The sequence below is a fragment of the Mauremys reevesii genome, linkage group 3 (assembly GCF_016161935.1).
Source record: "Mauremys reevesii isolate NIE-2019 linkage group 3, ASM1616193v1, whole genome shotgun sequence".
Taxonomy (NCBI): Eukaryota; Metazoa; Chordata; order Testudines; family Geoemydidae; genus Mauremys; species Mauremys reevesii.
The window spans coordinates 174,231,885-174,256,415 of NC_052625.1; the positions used below are offsets into that span (position 1 = coordinate 174,231,885).

The following is a 24,531-nucleotide window of genomic DNA, read 5'->3' on the forward strand; positions in this document are numbered from 1 at the left end:
TCCCTTATAACATTTAGCACAGTGGTTAGAGCACTTTCCTGGGATGTGGGAGACCCAGGTTCAATCTCCTTCTGCTTGATGGGGATACTGGATTTAAACAGGGGTCTCATATCTCTCAGGAGGGTGTTCTAACCATTGAGCTATGGGATATTCTGGTGTGGAGTATCCTCAATCTCTCCTGCTGAAGTTGGATATATAGTGAAAGAGTGATTGGAGCTGGGGGACAGGATCTTGGGTCTCCCCAGGTGGGTGCCCTAACCACTGGCCTATAGTCTCATTTGCACTTTCTCTTTCTGGCCCTATGATTATGTAAGTATTAATATAAAGTGGAACTGCTTCAACAGGAGAGACTGAGGGAGCCCCACATCAGACTATCCCTTAATCCCATAGTGTGACAGGGTCAGGCCAGATGGCTATGGGAGAGTGATCGAAGGCAGATATATTAGCCCCAGGTTGAGTAGGTCCCCTTTCCCTGGGTAAGGTAACAGGGAAGGTTCCAGAACAATCAGGAACTTTCTGGAAACAATTAAGGCAGACAGGCTGATTAGAACACCTGCAGCCAATCAAGAAGCTGCTAGAATCAATTAAGGCAGGCTAATCAGGGCACCTGGGTTTAAAAGGGAGCTCACTTCAGTTTGTGGTGCGCGTGTGAGGAGCAAGAGGCACAAGAAGGTGTGGGTGAGGGTGAGGGTGAGGGTGTGGGTGTGGGTGAGGGTGAGGGTGTGGGTGTGGGTGTGGGTGTGCTGCTGGAGGACTGAGGAGTACAAGCATTATCAGACACCAGGAGGAAGGTCCTGTGGTGAGGATAAAGAAGGTGTTTGGAGGGAGCCATGGGGAAGTAGCCCAGGGAGTTGTAGCCGTCATGCAGCTGTTACGGGAGGCACTATAGACAGCTGCAATCCACCAGGCCCTGGGCTGGAACTCAGAGTAGAGGGCGGGCCCGGGTTCCCCCCAAAACCTCCCAACTCCTGATCCAACACAGGAAGATCTCTGAGGCTAGCAAAATCCTCCAATAAGCGTAGGACCCACCAAGGTAGAGCAGGAACTTTGTCACAATAGTTAGGACACACTTCTGAGAGATGAGAGGCCCTTGCTTAAACCCTTTCACCCATCAAGCAGAGTAAGATTTGAGCCCAGGTCTTCCACATCCTGCGTAAGTGTTCTAACCACTGGGCTAAAAATTATAAGGGAGGTACCATCACCACCTCCTCCAGCATTTCTTGCAAGGAACCACTTAGACACCTATATCATCTGACATCATGAGAGTATTGCAAGCAGAACACAAGCGCCTCCTGGACTTAGGCACCTAACTTTGTCAGAGGAGCGGGGCTTAGGACACACCCCTCTCGTTAGCCTCTCCCATTGGCTAGCTTAGACATCCAAACGTTATCTTTTTTTTATGAGGTAGCTTCCCCAATAAATATGCAAGGGTGCTCAGTACACTGCCAGCTTTCAAGTTTATGGGCTGAGGATCATCCTGGGTGTGCCAGGTATTATGTACCTCAGAAGTGGCAACCTTAGTCACTTTTTAGAAAAATGGGACTTAGGCACCTACGTCATTTAAGTGCACTTGAACATTTTAGCTGACGTGACTTTTTAGGCACTGTAACGGGGCAGATGAACCCCTTACCATGTCCAGCAAGCTAGGGGTTAAAACGTCCTATCACAAGAAGCCAAAAGTCTTTCTGCCACTGCCAACAATCTATGAGTTAACCTGGTTAATATTCCTCCAGGATACTGTTTCCCTAGAGGGTCTAGGAAATCATTGTCTACCATTAGGGTGGGAAGAGAATAAATCAGTTTGGGTATAGTTGCCAACCAATGTGAAATTTTGCTTTAGACAAATCTCTACATACACTAAGTGCCTTTTAGGGGGAAGAGAGGGCATGTGCAAGCACCTAGCAGCCAGATATTTGCATATGTATTCTGGTGAATATTAAATTTACTTTTTTCTGAGGACAAGACCAAAAAGCAGAAAGAAAGACTTCACCTTTCACAAAAATTCGTACACAACGCTCGCCGTTTGCTCAAATTATTTGAAAAAAATGAAGCTCCTTCTCTTTCTATGTGGCTCTGTTTTCACCTTCTGTTCCCTCCCCATACCTGGCTTCCTTCATAGGGTTTCACTCTTTTCCACCCGATAGCTTTCTCCCACATGGATTCCCTCCTCATTTTCCCCAGGCCTTTTTGCTATTCCCCACCCTCCCTCTAAAAGACTGACTGCTTTTTGTCACATACGCAGAGACTTCTGTCCTAGCCACTTACTAGCTCCATCCCCTAAAAGCTGCCCCTTTCACCGGCAGGTAACTAGCTCCTTGCTCTACGCCACTGTGTTTGCAATTGCCTTTAGAGCTGTGCTCAGCTCAGCAGGGGAAAGAGCTAAAAAGAGGTTGTCAGCAGGAACCAGGGGAGGGAGTTGCTGAGCAGCTGGGAGAGATGCTGCTGTGCTTGGACTACAACTGCCTATCTGCCTAACACTGCCAAAGGGCCCTGGGGATGCTTGCGGGGATTGTTGGCTGCTGTTGCCTGATGGGTTCGGTCGGCTCTGCTCCCTATATGCCCCTGTGCTGCACTTTGAGCTGCAGGAAACTATATTTTGGTGGAAAATCTAGCTGAAACAAACCTTATTAACTGTGGCTGAAGAGAACCTTAATTCATTATGAGGATTATGTCTGGGGAGTAATTTCCTTATTGCCAGTGTGAGTAGGTGCTGCACCAACCAGCCCATTACATGCATCTTCTCTAGTGTGGAGCAGAACGTCTCATTTTCCAATTGTTCAGTAGGAGGAGAGATTTAGCACTGCACCATTTGCCTGGCAGCACGTTTGTTTTCTATAAGGAACGAAGTCTGCAGCTGCACCACGCACAGAACTCCCATTGAAATGAATGGCAGTTCAGAGCATAGAGCCACTGTACAATCAGAGCCTAAATTAATAACCATTAAGATGGAATGTTCAGATTGATAGTGTAGCAGCAAGGGCTTGCAAGGTGAGTTACTGTCATTTCTACTACAAAGTTACCAGATAATAATCATCAGGTATTGGGTTTCTATTTTTTGTTTTCCCATGTCATTCTTTAGCCCCTTGCTGCCAGCAATAAGAATGCCTCCTGAGTGTTCTTTTGGTGCATCTTTCATATTTGTTCATCCTTCGGACTTACTGGGCCTGAGCTTGTTGCTGCTTAATGTGCAAAACTCCCATTGTCTTCTGTGTATTGAGCAGCTGTAGAAATGCATGCAGCCATCTAGGTGACATTTTCCAGCATATTTGAAAGTTCTCATTCGCTGCTGTTTTTACTTTACTCTGTGCCTGTCCTGGCTACCACATATATATCTTAATAGTGCCAGCTATAACAGAAAGTGTTCTTTATAACCAAGTAACATCACAACACAAAACAATAAACTATAATCAAATGCATTCTTTTTTTAAACACATCACAATAAGTTTGACACATGGTATGAGCTACATAATAGCCTAATTTCCAATCACCTAACTTGAACTCAGACCAATGTAACCCCAGATTTTTTTAATATTAACATTTAGAGACAACACAAGCACAAAAACATCAGGAAATGCACTTGACAAACCTAAATTTGCTTCAAAAATGGGATGGTAACATAATTAGGAAGAGTTATTTAACACTGCCCTGTTTCTGCCCTGGGCTCAGAAAGAAACAAAAGGTAGAAAACAGGGGGTAGAATGTCCTCTCATGGTATGCAAGGCACTCCCAGTTATGGCAATACATGTTTTACATGAACTTGGGGTGGAAAATATCTAAAATATGACTTATGCTGCTGAATGATATAAGAGAGCTATGACTAAGGAAGCTATTATAAATTAAATACCTGGTCCAATCTTGGAGACAAAACTATGCACTCAGTTTTTAATGTGTCTAGAACACAAGGTTATATTTTGTACCTGTCTCACCAAGCTTTTATTACCTGTAATGAATGGCATTTGTAAATCATTAAAGAAAATTAACTCTCTGTAACCCGCCATGGTTTTTATAACAGACCCCTTTATTGCTACACAAGAACAAAGAGTTATCACTGTTCTGTTGCAACCCCCTTTTTTTCCCTGTCTCTCCAACTGCAGTACAGCGACTTTGAGAGTTGATTGTCAGGGTGAGCCGTAATATCTGTTTTCAAATAATTAATTCAAAATCAATCATGTACCAGATTAATACCCCTGATGTCTATTTTTGAAGAACAAAAGACTAATTTTATTTCTAGTACTGATCTATAGAGCCCTGCATGGATACAAAATTTGTATCTGCATCCGATCCGTGATCCACAAACATGGTCTGAAGATATAAAGCGGATATCCTCAGATTTGCACGGCTCTGCTGATCTATGGTCCCTGTGACATACATAAGGAGAACCATTCTCTTACAACATCATGAGTCTGTCTCAAACCAAGGGAATGAGAAATCTGCTGCTGCAGCCTTTAAAGCCTGCAAGCTCCAGGAGCGCAGAGAAGACAGACAGGCTCGGCAAATTTTTCCACCATATCACTAAGCCAGAGGCAAACACATATAGTCCCAGACTCAGTGAGCTCTGACCCTGCATGTTCTGGCTTTGAGATGAGATTTCAGCCTATGTTTGGGTTTTTAGCTGATTAAATTTAATCCCATAAATTACACAATTGTGTGCTGATGGTAATAATTATTTAGATGTTTCTATGTATCTTTTGTTCTGATCTTAGAAAATGTGTGGCTTCTTTTAGTATTTAATATGTTGCCTGAACTAAAAGCTGAAAGGTTGTCTGTTGCTTTTGCATCGTTGCATCATTTATGCAGATATTCTATTCCTAGAACCAATCAAACTAGTCCCTTTGAGAGAGGCAGTATTTTCTATCTGACAGTACGGTGTGGCAAAGAATTAAAAATTCTATGCTAAAGCCCAGTGATGTTAACAAGGGGAATCTTTTAAATCAGAATTCATAGGACCAATAATTGATGGCTAGAAAGAACCTCTAATTTATTTGTGCACATTCACAAGCTGCTCTTATTTTGTAGCCTCTGTTGAGCTGTGGAGGTCACGTCTGGGCCGGGTGATGTACTCCATGGCAAACTGTCTGCTAATGATGAAGGTACGTGGGTGGCAATAACTGCAGAGTTACCGTATATACTAGAATACAATGTCAGAGAAAGTGCAAGAGAATTACCGGTGCATGGATAGGGGAAGACTACCTGACTGTACAAGGTTTAGCTTAGTGAAGAATTAATTAGACTTAGTAATTACTTATTTAATAGATAACCATTTGCAGCAATATTCTTTAGGACCATATCTACACTTATTTCTTTTGAAATCATTTCAGAGCACATGCAATAACAATACAGAATTTGCATTTTTAAATTGAATTTTTCAAACACTTAACTAAATACTGTAATTAAAATCAATTATATGCTCTCTGTCTTTCTCAAACTATATACTAGGAATGTTACTCTAGTAGCACACAGTAATGATACTGTAGGCTCTGTGTGTGACAAAGACTCGAGACATCCAAATACATTTTCTGCCTTGTCCATATGTCTGTGCAACAAGATTCTGACTCTGGAGTTTTTAGTCTCCTATAGCTGCAATGGTAGGAACAGTCAGAGAGGAGTTGTCTGTTTTTTGCCTGGTTTTTTTCCCCCTCCTGTAAGCCATCTTACTCCATTTTGTGCAGCAGCTTCGCCTTGCATTCAGAAAGAGGGAACAACAAACTTCTTCCAAAGTAGACCTCATTGCCATGGGAATAGGGATGCCCCCGTGCTAAGCTTGTGGCAAGAGCAATGGACTGCCTCAACGCAGATCTTAAAGCTACTTTATGGATCAATTAGCATCAAAACCCCAGAGCAACACTATCCGCACTATAACCTCTCACAGACCAGGCTCTGAACTTCTCCATATTCCTAGCGTTGAACCCTGTTATAGTTTTGGCCTTCACAACATCCCAAAGTGTAACAGGGTTCAAAACAGAATTAGATAAGTTCATAGAGGATAGGTCCATCAGTGGTCAGGGATGCAACCCATGCTCTGGGTTTCCTTAGCCTCTGACTGACTGCCAGAAGTTGTGAGTGGACAACAGGGGAGGTGGATACCTTGACAATTGCCTGTTCTGTTCATTTCTTCTGAAGCATCTGGCATTGGACACTGCTGGAAGATGGGATACTGGGCCACATGGTCTGATCCAGGTCTGACCCAGTATGGCCATTCTTATGATCCTAGTTGCCCAACATCATTCCTGAATCTGGCTTTCGATAAAGCTGAATAAGCTACTCTTAAGCCTTGTTTTCTTGATGTTTTTAAAACTGAAATAATGTCTCAAATGATGTACAGGTATGAAAGTGTCAGTTGCCCAGAGCCTGCCTTAAAATTCAGCATTTTGCTCTTATGAGGATCCCAGGAGATGGAAATATATATTCAGAATAGTTAGAGTGAGATCATCACTATTCCCTCTTATGTAAATACAACAGCACAGCAAATCAGGGTGGTCAGAAGGAAGCCCCATTCTGTCTTTAAAGCAAACAAGTCTCTTTTGAATCAGAATCCTGAGACACAGTCAGTTTTCAGAAAACTCTCCTTTTTGAAATGCAGGTAGGAAAAAAAATTAATCTCCATCCCAAACTTTAATCTATAACTAGAGTATAAAAATATCCAGTTAAAGAAATATAGTTAACAAACACTGCAGGCTTCCAACTAGTTATACAGTAACTTTGCTTGTAACTATACTGATTTTTTTCCCCAAGCTCCTTATATCTCCTTTAGTCACTTCTGCACTCCTCGTCTTTTCTGCTTCTTTATCCCATTCCTGTTTCTGTTCCCCTTTCGTCCTTTTTGTGGTATTTTCTTCTCACTTCAGTAGTGGCATGAACTCCAACTTTTAAGCCAGTCATCAGTGTTTCTGACAAGGTTGCTTCAAGGGAACTGCAACTCATTCTCCTTCCTGCATTTCTCAAAACCAAGGGTATTCACAATCTGTATTATAACTCTCAATCTAGGAAACTAGAATTCCAAGATTGTTTCCAGAATTCAGATTTCCCGCATAATAATACATGTTGGTATTGAACCCCAACATAGCCATTACCTGTATTAAACTTGGCCTTGAATATGTTGCATGTGCCTTCCCATGATGCACATAATTTTCAAGAACTGCCTTATAAGAGTCAGAATCTTTTAAGAGCAATTTTCAAACATAAGTCATATTGCAATTAAAATCAGGACAAAATGTGAAGATAATCTGTACTGTACATGCCACAAACCCTCTGACAGAGGTAAATTGGCTTCTTGTTTATTTTTTCCTTTAAATGTTCCCAAATGTTAAAACAGTCTTAATAACACACAATGCTCATATATTCATCTCTGCCTTCTGCTTTAATTGATAACAAATTATTTCTTCAAATAATGATTTTTAAACATGGTCTTTTTTGAGGATCAGCATTTTTTGAGAAAATTAATTACACAAAGCTTCAGATATCTGTAAGAGATATCAGTTGTATGTAATATACTTCTAGAGGAGTATTCATTGTAAAATATATCATTCAGTTTTGAAGCTTTTTATTTTCCGGTGTAATGAATAAACAAATTCTGAACTGAGTCAGTGCAATCTATCGCCATCTAGTGACAATATATTATATTGGGATATAATTCTGTGTTGATTCTGAAGGACTTTGTTGAATCATTTGTGCTGTTGGGTAGATTGCTGCTGATGATGATAATAATAGTTATTTACTGAACTATAATAATAATCCCTGTAACTTGGTGTAAAAAACATGGACTAATTTCCAGCTGTACATTTTATTAACCTTTTCCTTTGGCTAGAAAAGTTAACTAGTATTTGTTGAAATATAATTATAGATTATCTTTAAGGCTAGGATTGTCAAAGGAGCCTAAAATAATTAGTTTCCATGGGAGTTGGGTGCCTAACACCTTTAGGCTCTTTTAATAAACCCAGCCTTAAAGATTAAACCCAATAAATTCCCCTCAGTGTCATTCTTCTTGACCATCCTGAAAGGAAAACTTACGCGACCCATGGAGTTCTGTCCTTACATGGCCACATGAGCACCTCACTAATAGCCCTGTTAGGTAGAAAAGAATACTATTTTACAGGTGGTGATTTGGGGCACAGAGAAGTGACCCAAGATCACACAGGAAGCCTGTGGTGGAACAGAGAATTGAACCTGGGTCTCCTTTACCCAAGGCTAGTCCTCTAATCGAGTGGTTTTCAAACTTTTCTTCTGGCTACCCAGTTATAGAAAACTGTTGATGCCTGTGACTCAGTGGAGCTGAGGATGAGGGGTTTGGGAGGGGCTCAGGGCTGGGGCAGATGGTTGGAGTGCGAGAGGGGGTCAGGGCTCTGGCCTGGGGGTGCAGGCTCTGGGGTGGGGCCAGGGATGAGGGGTTTGGAGTGCAGGGAGGGGCTCTGCATTTGTGGAGGGCTCAGGGTTGGGGCAGCAGGAGATTGGTGTGCAGGGTTGGGGCACGGGCTTACCTCAGCCATCTCCCGGTCAGCAGTGCAGTGGAGGTGCTAAGGCAGGCTTCATGGCTGTCCTGGCACCATGGACCACGCTGCGCCCCAGAAGTGGCCGCAGCAGGTCCAGCTCCTAGGCGGAGGTGCGCAAGCAGCTCCGTGTGGCTCTCACCTGTAGGCACTGCCCCCCCAGCTCCCATTGGCCGGTTCCCAGCCAATGGGAGTGTGGAGCCGGTGCTCGGGGTGGGGGCAGCACACAGAGCTCTGTGGCCCCCCTGCCTAAGAGTCGGACCTGCTGCTGGCTGCTTCCGGGTCCAGCACAGTGTCAGAACAGGTAGGGACTAGCCCGCCTTAGCCGGACAGCACCGCCGTAGGGTCTTTTAACGGCTCGGTCAGCGGTGCTGACCCAATGTCTTATATTCCGCAACCCAGTACTGGGTCACAACCCGCAGTTTGAAAACCACTGCTCTAACCACTTGACCATTCTTCCTCAGATACGGAATTATCTTTCTCCTGTCTTCATCATATCTAGACTACTGAATGCAGCAGCATGAGGGAGCATTCATTCCAGATCCAACTAATGCTGTGCATTATCTCCTTTCAGCAATCTGATTGATTGCACGCACACACACACACACACACACACACAAAATCTGCATTGCATTTTTACTAAGTCAACCTGAAACATTTTAATTTTTAAAAAGTTCCATCCCAAACTTTTGCAGTCTTACCAAATTTGTTAACTCACTGAAAAATAAACTCTTAAATGACATCCCTATGCATAATATAGATGCACTCTAATTAAAAGCAAGTGTATATTTTAAAACATATAAAGAACATAAGAACTTATTTATTCAGAATTGTACCCACTTTTGGATAGTTTGCTGCTAATAGAACCAAAACCAGAAGAGATTTTTTTATCGGGGTGGGAGGGGTATCTGGGTCTACTGCAATTAAAAGATGTGGGGAGGAAGGGAAGACAGCAATCTATACTAGTTACGCAAGAGTCTGATGTCTAAGGACTCTCTTCTGATTTGGATTCTGTTCTGATTTAAAAGACAGACAGCATTAATTGTCCTCTCTCTTGCTTTAATTATGCTGTAGTACTATCTTCTGGATTCATAACACTGTGAAACTCTGTTTTCACAGCCACTACACAAGTATTACAGAGAGGGAAAAGGGCAAGTTTTTTTTTTCCTTTTTAAAAAAGTTATTCATATCCTCCTTTCTCAGGACCAGTTTCTCAAGACTAATCCTAATGACCAGTTTAGGGTGCAAAAACGAAAGGTGATTATTAGTCTCTAGTTTCTGTACCTGATCCCAGCATACCACTGAGCATGAACATTTGTTCCTACCTCCAATGAACTAAAGATCATATTTAAATTATTCAGATTTAAAATAAATCACAAATTTTAAACAACCTGCAAAGATTATTTAATACAAATACAGATGCATTTAAGTACAAGAAACATATTTTACTTTTCTTCACGCAAATAGCCTGATTGGATTCATTGGAACTATTTACATGAGTAAGTCTATCTAGGTTTACATCTAAACAGTGCTTGATTCAACAGTTATTAAAATTTAACACGGTGTTGCCCATTCTCATAAATTTATCATGTGTAATGCAAATTTGTCCCCTCCTACAGGCATTCTCATGATGATGCAAAAATCTTCAGCCTTCATGTGATTTTTTTTTTTTAGGAAGCAATGTGTGAGAGAGAGAACTGCCTACTTATGTTTTATAGTTTAGTGGAAGGTGCATGAACCTTTTAAGCCCCAAGATTATGAGTTCTAGTCCTAACGCTTCCAGTGTCTGCTGTTAACGTTTCTGTACCCTTCTCAACCCTTATTATAAGCCAAGATTTCATATCGTACGGGAGGGTAACTGTCCTTCACAATTTGCACAGATAACTGGTAGCTTACACAAGCCCACTTCAGGCAGAGCTGAGAATGAAACACAAGTAAGTCTCTAATATGACAGAGCTAAGTTTATCCATTTTGCAACATAGTCTTCCAGAAGGAACCTGTCAAATGAGGTGCCTGTATAACTAACACTAGTGCAGTGTGGCTTTGTGCCATAGTGTATTGGGTAAGCCACACAGATTAATGATTCTGCTACTGCATTCATGCAAAGAGGTGTGGTTCTTTAGCTGAAGTGTTAGCAACTCACCCTTTTACACCCAGAATACAAGCCTACATATGTCCCAAGCAGGGGCATTGTTTCATTAGGTTATGCTCTCTGTAACCGCTACGCCAGAATCTGCTCCCAGAACCAGGAATACAAACCAGTTACCCTGATGTCCAGCCTTCCATTTCTGTAACCCACTAACTGTGTGTGTGGTGTCTCCCTGCATGGGCTAGCCCTCATACAGATAACAGCATGCTTTCCTCCTATCACTTACTCTCTGAGCTGAAGTGGAGGAGGTCTGTGCTTTGGATCTGAAGATTGTGGTTTCCAACCCTGCTCATACTGATGTGGGGTGAAAAACTATATATATGTATAAAAGTTAGGGTAATGACCGCAGAGTAATTACTGGAATTATTTTATGTTGTAAAATATTGCATTTAAAAGTGAATTAGTATAACATCCCATTTGTTTTACTGTTGCGTTTATATTATGTGTAATTGGTTACATGTAATTGTCCCTTTAGACATATGAAGTGACAGACTGCTTTGTCTCTTCACCGAAGAGTTAACTCAAGTTCTCTACCTTCATGTTATTCCTCTGAAGTTAGCATAGCTCAAGGTGGAGCAGTCACAATGCAAAATAATATTCAAACAGCAGCATGCACTCATGTGTGGCACAAAGACTTCTGGGTACACATCCCATGATTCTTAGCACTGCAATAAATTGAGCTGCTCTATGAATTATTTCCCATTGATTTGTGGGAGAACTTTTCTGCCTATCTGGATATTGGAGGTGGAGGAAGAATTGTGGGGAGGCAGTCTAGCAGCACTTGAGTAACTTGTTAACCTGTATCCACACGTGCTCACTCAAGTTTTAAAATTTGTGAGAGTTCTCAACAGTGTAAATATCACCCACACATTGATGGAAGGGGGAGTTCAAAAGAGGGCAGACCAAATAAAACCTCCTGACTTTTTTAGGGTCAGTCTGTTGGATTTTTGAACTTCTGGGGCAGCCAATATTGATACAGTAACATTTAGTATGACATGGTGCATCAGAGTGACAACAAGAGCTCTAAATATGTCAGTTATTAAATATTATACGTTTATCATTGTTAATAAATTATAGTCACAGTTTGCAAATTGTTTGCAATTGAAGGTCTCTTGATTTTTGTTACTGCAAAATTGGATTATTACAGGTGGTGATCTGGGTCAGAAATAGGAGGGGCTTAGTCATTTTAAATATAGCCGTAAGAAAACGTAACAAAGTTCACATTATCTCCCATCAGTTATGGAGTAGAGGAGAAGGCAGAAGAAATGCCTGCGGCATTTTTTCCAAGTAAGTTAGGGGAAAAAGTGACCCCTGTTGCTTTTCAGCATTAAAACGTGCAGAGATTAGAGCACCTTCAAGAGGCAAAACAAAACAAAATGGTAGGCTGCTAGGCAGAGTGTATGCCAGCTGTCTTGAGATGCTTGTGTACAGCCTGGAAAGAGCAGGCTGTGCCCCTTAGTCTCTGATATGGTTTTGATTCTGAGCATCGCACTAGAAGTCCTTGTATTACAATTTACACATGGAATTTTCAGAAGTGCGTAAATCACTTGGGTGCATAATCCCCATTGATTTAGACTAAATGGCACTTGTGCTCTTAACTGACTTAGGTGCTTTTGAAAATGCCGCCCTAAAACATTATTGGAAGCTGAAGAGTAAATGGTCAGGTTCTGTTGGTAATTTTGCTGAGGAGAGACGTGATCCAACTGGAAAAAGAAATGTAAAGAAAAATCTGCCACTTTATCACTGGCTGTAGTGTACATTTCCAATAGAACTGAATAGTCAGAAGGGTTAGAATAGTCAGCAGCTAGCACTACCATGTTGGGAGGAAATTCCATTAACATTAAACTTTTGCAATGATTTTAATTCTGTACCTGTTCTCATTAGTATCTGTTTACTGCTCGCACACTTTTTAAAAACAGCATACATAAAACAATGAGTGAATGCTGAGTTTAAAAATCTAATCATGTGCTTTTTTTCCCCTTTAGGACTATGTGCTTGCTGTAGATGCATATCACACAGTCATCAAATATTACCCAGAACAGGAACCTCAGCTGTTGAGTGGAATTGGAAGGATTTTTCTTCAGGTATATATGTTACTCTGAATATGCTAAGTAACATTGTTGACAGTAATGTAATGAGTAATTGCTGTATTTAAAACTCTGTTCTTATTCTCATTAGGCATATATATGGTAACCTAAATGTAGTAAGATAAAGTCTTATCTTTAAAATAAGATAAAACAGAGTTTCTATCATGAAACATTTGACTAGATTAGAAAATGTAAAGTATTTACAGTGGTGAATCAAACTTAATTACATTATCTAACAAAGATGACGCTATGGAAATTACACCTAGTAATTATATCCGTTCAAAGGGTGAGATCCTGATCCAACTAGAGTCTATAGCAGAACTCGCACAGACTTTAATGCAGCCAGGATTTCACCCCAAATCTAATTTCCCTCTTCTTCAAACCCATACAGGCTTCTGGTGTTAATCAAACTGCTCCCTAAACAGCTTAATCCAAAAGCCATGTGAGAATTTCCTCACCTTCCTTTTGCCATGGCATTATTTCCATTGTGGAGAGAGAAGCAGCAGTGTTTCATGTGTACAAATAGTGTGCATATGGCTGTGTAGATTACATCTATTAAATACTGTTGGAATATTGCATTGTTTTTCAAAAAATGATCTCTTATTACTATGCTACATAGTAATCTGATGAAAACTGAAGTCCTAATATTTTGTATACCACAAATCCATAAAGAATGGGTTTGTAACATTCCCTAATGTTAAACACTTCAGACTTTCTCTTTTATTAATAAAGAAAATATTAGTGCTTAAATGATATAAATATTTATAAACTTTCTTCTTGTCTGTGGTGCTAAGGCTATAAAATTAAACTATTCTATTTGGGGTTTCTTTTTACTTGGATGAAAGATAATTATATTATTATTGTTTGTTTGAAATCATATAAGTTGTCATTCACACAAATCCAATTGTGGAATTTTCAATTTTTCTAGCAGGAATTTTATTTCAACGTAGTTGATCATTCAGTAGAAATGTGGTGGTGGTGGTGGTGGTGGTTGAAGGTTTTTTTCTGAATCAGAATTGATCAGAACGTTAAAGTGAAATTCCTATAAAATTGAGAAATATAAAAGTACATTAATTATAGACAACTTCTACTAATTATGTGTGTTAAAGAAAGGTATAACTATGAATAAAGCTACTCAAAGTTCTCATCATTGATAATTTTGGGTCATAATGGAAAAATCAATCAGCCAGCCTGGTTGTTTTACTTGGCACTGTCATGTAACAAAGCAGAGATCACTTCCTGCTCCTGGAGTCTTTCTCTCTGATACATAAGTGACTGCATTAACACTCTCAACCTCGAGAGAGTGGGCATAGACTGCCCCATGTCTCTGAAGAGCAGTCTGTCCATCCAACTTAAAGAGTGGTGTTAACACGCTCTGAAGGGAATCCTGTCAAGTTGTCATCCTCCTTGATGGTTGGCTATGACATGGGATTATTTGAATTAGTGGCTTTACTGCCAGAACTGGACCTTTCCTCATAGCGTAGCAGAATGGAAAATAAAGCCTGAGGCGCCTGTTGGCTTGCTGACATAACCCTGGACAATAGCTAATGAAAACACCACTTCTAAATGCAAATAGTTCTTTGGCCTGGTGCATCAGGGAAAATGTCTTTATTGCTTGGCATTATCTCCTGTTTTTATTTGGTAGTTTTAAATAGAAGAATAAAAGAAGAATTCAAATTGCCTGTTTATGAAAATAAGTATAAAACCTCATTGAGAGAGGGTAGACTGAACTGAAATTTAATAGCAACAAATTCCATCTGGAGAGTGCTAAAGCAACTGATAGAGGAATTTGATGTCAAAAGAAGTAGTCACTGAGCATGTAAACAAAACTAAGAGGGGTGTGAACTCAGAGAGAGGTGCAGCAATGAGGAGTTGGGAGTCAGCATGTGTAGGTGTCAGCTGTCTAGCATGTTTGAACCCTAGAACAGGCAAACTCCAGGAGAAGAAGACAAAAACCTTTTGCAGAAACTGAGGGGAAAGGCAAAGGGAGCTTTTCAGAACTCAAGCCTCATACTTTCGCAGAAAAATAGTGCCAAGTGATTCAAGTAGTCTCAAACTGTTCTATTAGCCATGAATTGCAACCAGAAGAGGCACAATGAGCCAGATTTTACCCATTTATGAAAGTCCCAAAGATATTTTGGGAGTAGAATTCAATTCCTAAGTGTGAAGTAATGCAGTGGTGAATTTCTAGATGTGACTAGTGAAGAAGTGCTGTGAAAATGAAGTGGAGGGTGGAGTCTTGGGAGACGTAACATTGGCATAAGGATAAGCCAAGTATTGTATACTCTCTCTTACTTCAAATTTCTCACCAGACCCAATTCTTCTTTAATGCCTACAAGAATGTATTGTTTCAGGGGCAGTGAGGTATAGCTGAAGGGTTTTTAATTTTCTTTTTAAGTATACAAAATAGCGTGTGTGGTGTTTTCTGTCTGATATTACCTATATCCTTCACCTTCCAAATGTCACTTCTCTTTAATTTGTTATGAGCATCTTAGAGCAGGAATCATGTCTTACCATGCATTCATAGAGCACCTAGCACAGTGAGGTCCTGATTTTGAATGAGGCCTTCAGTAGCTACCATCATATAAATGAGGGGAGAGTTTCGGAAAAAGCAGAAAAGGCCCCAGTCTATCCCCAAGATGCTTTAAGAGGTAATGTGAGTAAAGCTGTCAGCAACCACTTGAGACACATCAGAGACAAATTCAGACTGATAGGTTAGGAAGAAACAGTGAAGATGGTTTGGTCTTCAGTATTTCATTTTATGCTCCTAAAGTACTCTGAATCTACTTGCTAGCCGACCCTTCTTTGCTATTTGAATAACTCCATCAAAGGACTTGAAAAGTGAAATTACTGTCTAATATACAAACCAGTGCTTTTATGTTGTTCTGTGTCTATTTTAACCCCAGTCTCTGCAATAGATTACAGCAAAGGGGATTTAAAAATAGCCCTAAAAATTTTCTGAAAAATAATTCAGTTAGGCAGTGCAGATTACATTGGAGGAACATTAACCATGGGTTTGATTATTTGAAGCTAACAAGGGTTTTCATGTTAATTTGGAAGCATTAATAATCCTAATAGTTAAATTAGCTCAGAAAAAAGTGACTGCAATTCCTGAATTAATTAAATAAAATCCAGTGGCGGGGAAGTAATTTTAAATGGTTAAAATTCCAGGAGTAATTTAAACTGATTCTTGTATGTCAAATATCCTGGAAAAGCAAAAGGGATAAATATTTTCCATTTGTTTAATGGAGCAAAGGCACTTATAAATTAATAGTTTATGTATAGTAATTGCATATTATTCAGAGACTTGAATGCTGAGATACAGGTAAGAAATAAGAATTGTTCATGATAACAAGTTTTGTAAACTACCATATTTTTGCTAAAAGAGAAGAAAAGCTTATTTCCTAAAATAGTCACTCATAACTTTAAAAACTGTGACATTTGATTCACTTCACACCTTGAACACCCTCCCAAAAAAAATCAGTTCTGTTTTCTGACAGTTCCCAAATCCATCACTCCTTCTACCCATGCACCCCCTTTATCATCTAGCCCGATACTTCTGAATTCACCACCTTACCCCTTCCCCAGTACCCTCACTGAGACTCTTCTAAGGGCTTGGCTACACTTGCAGATGTGCAGCACTGGGAGTTACAGCTGTGTTCGTACAGCTGTGTAGGGAAAGCGCTGGTGTGTGGCCACACTCACAGCTACCAGCGCTGCAGTGTGGCCACATTTGCAGCATTTGCAGCGCAGTTGGGAGCGGTGCATTATGGGCAGCTATCCCAGCGTTCAAGTGGCAGCAACGTGCTTTTCAAAAGAGGGGGGTGGGGTGGAGTGTGACAGGGAGCAGAGGAGAGAGAGAGAGTGGATTTTTGGAGCCGACACTGTGTGTCAGCTCCCTGCCTTGCAAATTCTGTGTCAGCTCCCTGCCTTGCAAAATCTGAAAATTTCCTCAACCCCTCATTTACTCTTAACTGCAAATAGCCTGCAGACCAGATAAGTAGCTGCTCCAACGGACTCCCTTTCTCCCCCTCCTCCCCGCTGTTTCTCTCCTCAAGCAAACACTCATCCCCCTGCCTGCCTCATTCACAGCATGGTAGTGGGTTATCTCAATTGATTGTTCACAGTCAGTTACAGATTGGTCACAGAAAACAAGAGCTGTGTTTGTTTTTTAGATAAGCAGCTCTCGGAGTCCCGAGTTCACAACAAAACAAAGAGAGGCATCATAAGAAAACAAAGAGAGTAATTTAGTTAAAAGCATTCTGGGATATCTCCTAATACCCTGGAGGCCAACAACAGTGCTGGTGTGTGGCCACACTTGACGAGCAGCGCTGCATCACCAGCGCTGCACTCGTTATACCCCAAGCAGGTACACCAGGTGTACAGCCAGCGCTGCAGCCAGGGAGTTGCAGCGCTGGATGTGCCTTGCAGGTGTGGACAGTTACTAAGTTGCAGCGCTGTAAAGCCTCCACCAGCGCTGCAACTCTCCAGTGTAGCCAAGCCCTAAGTGGCTTCTCTACCTGGTATTTTTCTCTCAGTAGCAGCAGTGGCGGGGGGTTGTTCTCTAGTCTTTGGCTGTGGGGTGATTGCCCGGGAGGGGACTTGGTCTCCTCTGTTCATAGGTGGGGTGGTCATCTGAAGAATGGGTCTTCCACAAGCTACCTGGTTACCATGCGCCGTCTCGCTTATGATTGGCAGCTCCTGGCTTTTAAGAGTGATTCTGTTTCCTCTCTTGTGTAGTAGCTATTGGAGGTAGCTCTGCTATCTTCTCATTTCCAGCTAGTTTTGCAAACCTCTGGGATTTTCTTTACAATGGAGACCCTGGACACCTGTCAAAGCAGCTAGAAATGAGGAGACAAAACCACCACTACATAATATTCTAATGTTCCACTGAGCCCAGTTTAAGAACCAGGGCCTTAGGGAAGAGGATGCTGTATGTAATTTTTTTTATTCACTTCTGTGAGCTTAATGAGGAATTGTAAAAGTCTGCCTTGATAATGGCTTTAGTCCATTCACAGTGAATAATGACTAATCGGAGAGGTACAATTATGATGCCAGTTACTTTAATACTTCATATGTTTTCACATTTTGGTTCTTTGTGGAAGAATGTCCCATGAAGATATCATTTGAATGGGTCTTTCTCATGCATTGTCCTAACTTTCTTGTGATTTTTGTCATCCAGATTGGAGATATAAAAACAGCAGAAAAATATTTTCAAGATGTTGAGAAAATGAGTCAGAAATGGGATGGACTACAGTACCAAATTATGGTTTTAATGAACAGGTAGATAATTTAAGAGCTAAATTAAATTTAAAAATATGATTTTGCAAAATGTGCATTGTGAGTTTTAAAGTACCCTTGAGAGTATCTCTTTCTCTTTCTTGCTCTTTTATGTAACTACATCTGTCAGAAGTGAAACTGAATGACATGTACACCATATGATCTGTATTACTTGGTGTAGTCATCGTGGCTTGAAACTCTTTAATTACAAGAGTTGATTTTACAAAGTTTTTTCTCATTCTTCAAAGCATTGCATATTTTACCCTATTTTTTCAATATATACTTTTAGGAACAAAGAAGCTCTTTTGGATTCTGATCTTGCAAATAGATTTGCTAGTGCAGACCCAACACTTGTTAGCTTCAAACGGGTGCCAACGTATGCACTAGTAAATCAGATTGCATGATGGAGTCCTCAGTTTTTGGTGTTTATCATATTGGCTAAATATGTTTTGACAAGTAAAATACTACTAGAAGTGTGTTCTGGAAACAGATATAACACTTGTTTCATAGAGAAATTATTTTAAGATGACTCTCTGCATTTTAATAACAAATATAGAAAAGCATTGCTTTGGTGGCACAATATCTGAAGTGGCCAGTGATCTGAAGTGTCACTTCATTTGTCTGTAAATTGGTGTCTCACAGCTGGCTCATGATTACACTGTGAAGAGCAAATGTCAAAAACTCTCACATCTATAAGAGGAAAAATAAAAAGTGATCTCAGTTCCATTTGAAATGTATTATCACCTTGGGTTTTTCAGGATAACTGACTCACATGTCACTTACTTTCTAGAGCATTTCTCCATCTTGGTCAGAATAACTTTGCAGAAGCTCACAGAGCCTTCACGGAAGTTTTAAGGATTGACCCTGCAAATGCTGTGGTAAGACTCCAGATTTGCTACATTGAATTGACACCTGAGTGGTTCTGTCATAGCTTATCCGTTAGATTTAGATAACACCCAAAAGGTGCTTGGAGCTTTATAGAAAAATGAGATATGGTCCCTGCTCCAAAGAGCTTTCTCTATACATAAAGATAAGATACAAATAAAAACAAAGGGATGGGTAGGGGAAGGCAGGACCAGTTTACCTGAAGAGCATGATTGTTTACTGCATGCATTGTAATGGGTTACATGTTAAGGGGGCTCAATGAGGGCTTTTATATATTGGCTTTGTTTTGTTAGAGGTACATACTGGAAAACAAAATGGCAGTTGCCAACATATGGGTAAATAATTTATCATCGGTATTAAAGGGACACTATCAGCTTGAAAAATCACACTTTTTTAACCCATTTTAATTACTATTTTTAGAAATAACACTAAAGGCTCCTGATCCTGCAACTGCATCTGTGCGTGCACATGGGTCTGCCCATATATAGCCAGCTGTAAATCAGAGCCTAAAATTCTTATCACTGAAAGACATTACAGAAGAATTGTCAATTTTTTTCATCTTGTTTACTTGTATATTTGGCAGCTCTCTGATTCTAGGGATGTATCAGTATGCTGATCCTGGGCACAAGCATGTGTCCCCAGTGCCATGTTCCCAGGCCCCTTTAAGACTGAGGGAACCAAGTTCAGGGAGCACATGCTTGGAGTCATGTGACTGCAGGCTACAAATGCCACCTGCTATAAATAGAGACAGCTTCCCCTCATTTGTGGGAGACCTGCAGAGCTTCTTAGGGAAGAGGATTGTGTCCTCCCCCATCCCCAGCTTTCAGAAAGTGTGAAAGTCTCCATTGCTAAGCATTTCATATTACTTTTGTCTCTTTTGTACCTTGTGTTACTTAATAAATTTTGCTCTGATGAACAGGATATGGAACCTGATGAGCATTTGGGATTTATTTGGACTGCCCTAACTAGTGAATCTACCCATTGACTTAAAAGTCAGTTTCAGTAAATCAGTTTCCCCTGTTTGCATCTATGTTTCATGTAGCTGCAGGGGAGAGAAGGACATTTTTAAAAATAGGAATATGTAAGTGTAAAACTAGAATAATTGGCAGGAGGATTCAAGGACAAGTGTGTTATCTGAAACCACTTTCAGCTCACTTTTAACATTATCTATTGAGTCCTTTTACCAATCTGAATTCCAGCTTGGATTCTTCTGTCTTTTAGAACTTCAGATGTTGGAGGTCAGCCAGTTTTGGTATGGGATAGACACTGAAAGTAACCAAGCTCCCAGTGCCAAGGATAAAAGAATTGAATTGTAGGCTAAATAATACATTTCAACAATTGCAATTATATGCACACCAAAAAAAAAAAAGTGAAGACTTATTAAATTTGGTTTGACTCCAGACTCAATATATATTTATAATCTTTTTCTCTAGGCTAATAACAATGCAGCTGTTTGTTTGCTTTATCTGGGAAAATTGAAGGATTCCCTCCGGCAGTTGGAAGGAATGGTTCAGCAGGACCCTAAACACTACCTACATGAGAGTGTTCTTTTCAATTTGACAACTATGTATGAATTGGAGTCATCCCGCAGTATGCAGAAGAAGCAAGCACTGCTTGAGGCTGTAGCTGTCAAAGAGGGTGATAGCTTTAACACTCAGTGTCTCAAGTTAGGATAGTTTGTTTTCATCTACCAATTTTTTTTTTATGAAAGACTAATTTTTAAAATTGTACATACTCTCGCTAATATGTAAATGTTCCTCTTATGAATGAAATGAAATAAAATCTCTTTAATTATGAACATATGGCAGAATTACTACACTATCTACACGGTCTGGAACAATAATCCTTGCCTGTCACTATTGGGATTTTGTGCTGATCTGTAGCCAGCTTCATCTCTGCAAGTCTGTTACTATTTACGGTTATTCCTAATTGTAGTACCCACAATCACATTTACTCAGATGGATTCCTTTTTTAGGAGTGACACGTTTGAGCTGACTTTTCTTGATGGTTATTATTGTTGGTTATTATTATAAATTCTTCAGTGATTAGGGGAGAAATATGACATTATCAAGTCTCATAACATGTCTAAGGGTTCCAGAGGATATCTGTACAAGTAACACTTTTCAGAGTGGTACCCGTGTTAGTCTGTATCAGCAAAAACAATGAGGAGTTCTTGTGGCACCTTAGAGACTAACAAATTTATTTGGGCATAAGCTTTCGCGGGCTAGAACCCACTTCATCGGATGCATGAAGTGAAAAATACAGCGGCAGGTATAAATACATGAAAGGGTGAGGATTGCTTTACCAAGTGTGAGGTCAGTCTAACAAGATAAATCAGTTAACAGCAGGATACCAAGGGATGAAAAATAACTTTTGAAGTGGTAAGAGAGTGGCCCATTACAGACAGTTGACAAGAAGGTGTGAGTAATGGTAGGGAGAAATTAGTATTGGGGGAACTGTCTGTAATGGGCCACTCTCTTACCACTTCAAAAGTTATTTTTCCTCCCTTGGTATCCTGCTGTTAATTGATTTATCTCATTAGACTGACCTCACACTTGGTAAAGCAACCCCCATCCTTCCATGTATTTATACCTGCTTCTGTATTTTTCACTTCATGCATTCAACGAAGTGGGTTCTAGCCCATGAAAGCTTATGCCCAAATAAAGGTGCCACAAGGACTTCTCATTGTTTGTAGAAATAGCATTTATCATAAAAGTTAAATCCTGAATGCAGATTCCCTTTCTGCATCTTCTAATGTGTATGTCCCACCCTCCAAAGCCAATAAACTCAGTTCCTCATATTTGTGCACTCACAGTTGATTGTTTCATTTTTTAATCCAGTATTTAAAACCCTATACTTTCAACTGAGATCTCTGGATCAACAGGAGAACCACTGCCATCCCTTAATTTATCTCTGTTTGATAGAGAATCAATCCAGATACTCTTAATCTGTAAAACCGTCTATGTAGGACAAATAGAGAGAGCTATACATTGTGCTCAAGCACAGTAATGGTCAGGAGTAAGATTCTCTTGCAGCAGTTGGAGTGGCCTATCATCATGAATTACTGCACTGGGACAATGTGCAGTCTTGAGCTACCAGGGTTCAACACCACGTCTTCTAGTCAGGTTTTTATACTACGCCTACCACTGTGATATCTCAGTGCTTGTAAACAGTACAGGCCTACATTTTAAGGCCAGCTAGTAAGATGGCGTTTTTTTGTTTTTTGAGATGTCCAACTTGAGGCGCACCCTAAAGAGACCTGATTTTGAGAAAGTTCTAAGTGTTCACCTCTGAAAATCAGACCTCTCTGAGGTGTCCAAGTTGGGCAGCCAAATACTGAGGTATCTATAATCACTGATCACTTTTGAAAACTTTGTCAGCACAATAACAGCTGTATAGCTAAGAGTTTTGGCCCATTATTCTAGAATGCTGTTATTTCTCCCTTAAGTTATTGGTATGTTGATACAATGGATAGCCATGCTTCCAAAAATTTAAAAAATTAAATCTCTATAGGACTTCTGTGGTTTAAGGTCAGTGTTCCACAACTGAATCTGAACCCAACTAGTCCAAGAAGGATATGCATTCAGTTAAACTAGTTATAAGATATCATTGCTAACACTTATTTAAGAGCCACCTGGGGGCGAGGGGGGGGGGGTTTGGCAAGTATATTAGCACAATGAGATAAAACTATTGGTAGTTTATATCTCTTTTTGATAAGCACAACATATTGCTATAATTTTAAATGTAATATAAAGACAATGGGGCAGATCCTCAACTTGAGTATATTGTCATTACTCAATTGAAGTCAGTGTAGTTTACAGCAGATGAGGATCTGGCCCAAGATGTTGTTGAGTGAAACCCAAGAGAATACTGTCCTCAGTATAATTTATTATATGCCCACTCTTCCCTACCTGATCCCCTTTTCTTGTGTTTAATATTTCTCCTAGACAGGTATGTAACCAGGATATATTTCTATCACACATTTTCCTTGTAGACATGGAAGACAGCAGAAAGCAATTCCAATTAAATAGCTCAATTTACATTATTGTGAGACACAGCTTCTCTTGACATTTTGCTTAAAATCAAGTGTAGCATCAGTTTAGTGTCTGATATTGTCTCTCATGCAACTATAACTGCACTTTTAGGAGGCCTGAATAGATCTTTGCTATCTCCAACTACTATGGACCAGATTCACCATCGCCCTGCACTTTGCTGTAGTAATTTGTACCAATTACTACAAAATGGGAGTAAATGGCTAACATTCTGATTTTGTAGCATCTTACACTCACTTGGCACTAACGTAAAGGACTACAACAAGGTGCAGGGAGGCAACAGAGAATCCGATTGTGTCCTACTTGAGGAATCAAACTTTAAAAAAAACAAAACACTGAAGATCTTCTGAAGCGTACGATAAATTGCCTGCAAAATGTTTTTTTTTCATTACCCAGCTTTTCTTTTTCTTATTATGTAACCGGAGACCCCCCGACACAAATCACTTTAAACGCAGATTCACTGCCTATTGCACAAGTGCCATTTCAGCATGTTTTCTATGTTTTTTATTACCAGAAGTCTTTATTCTGATAACAGTGTTATTGAGGAAACTTGGACTGTAAGACCTCTAAACTCAATGAGCCATTAAATGATATAGTTGGTAAACTTACAGAATATTTAATTACATTTTAAAATTTAGAAAGTGGATTTGAGTATTACTGCAGAATCTATTTAAATTAACTGGTTACAAAATGCAAGAAATTGTCAGTGTTGCAATATGGTTGAGATTTTCCATGCATACAGCTTAGTAACCTCAGAGTTCCCTATATCTCAGCCATACAGAACACATCTCGGATTTTTAATAGCTATATATGGTGTTAACTTTAATGTCATATGGCTAAATTTTGCCCTTGGTGATACCCAGGCAATCCTGAGGTTTCCTGAGTGTAAATGAAGGCAGAATTCCACCTTCCCTCCAGCATGATGTGTCATCTGGACAAGTTTTTGGAGGATGTAGAAAAGTATAGCTTGGAATAAATTGACTTTTATATTGTTAAAATCTCAAGCATAACGTTGCCTTAACAGTTTTTAAATATGCTTTGATTTATTTCACACATTCAAACAGATACATTATGCATGGAATGTCCATCCTGAACAGATCTGTAAGTTTCTATCCTTTCCTCCTGCAAATCTCTCTTCAACATCCACTTCTTCCATGAGGCCTACAGCAAATTGGCCATCCAAAAATGGACAGGTTGAAGGGCAATCAAGTATATTTGTATTACAGTAGCTCATAGGGACTCCTGTATTGAGGCCCCATAAACATAAAATGATGATCCTTGAGCTAAACTGTTTACAATCTAAGTCCCCAAAATAAGGCATAAGCTGTGTATGGGCTCTCTGCGTAGGGGTGAATTTAACCCATAGAGTATATCTGCACTTGAATTTTTAGTTGTGATTTTATACATCTAACTAACATGATTGTGAGTAGTACTGTATACACTACATAAAGATTTGTTCCTGGACCTACAGTTTTTCCGTCATATTTAACGTTAGCTGCAGCCATAAACTTTGTGTCCTGACTCTACTAGAACTTAAAATCATGTTGATCAGCATGTTAAAAATGACTAAAAATTTAACAGGTAGACATACCATA

General features: G+C 40.0%; 1 protein-coding gene across 2 annotated transcripts in view; it reads left to right on the plus strand.

Moving 5' to 3' along the window:
• Positions 1–20,682, plus strand: part of TRAPPC12 (trafficking protein particle complex subunit 12) — a 94,283-nt gene extending 73,601 nt beyond the window's left edge. Inside the window, exons 8-12 of one of the 2 annotated variants that reach the window (XM_039530229.1) lie at positions 5,017–5,090; positions 12,618–12,716; positions 17,902–18,002; positions 18,790–18,877; positions 20,318–20,682. In XM_039530229.1, the coding sequence (XP_039386163.1) occupies positions 5,017–5,090; positions 12,618–12,716; positions 17,902–18,002; positions 18,790–18,877; positions 20,318–20,560 (605 nt within the window). In that variant the 3' untranslated portion in view covers positions 20,561–20,682. Of the gene's footprint in view, positions 1–5,016; positions 5,091–12,617; positions 12,717–17,901; positions 18,003–18,789; positions 18,878–20,317 lie in introns of those variants that run through there. The other variant, XR_005596154.1, reaches the window with a different exon arrangement.
• The last annotated feature ends 3,849 nt before the right edge of the window (positions 20,683–24,531 follow it).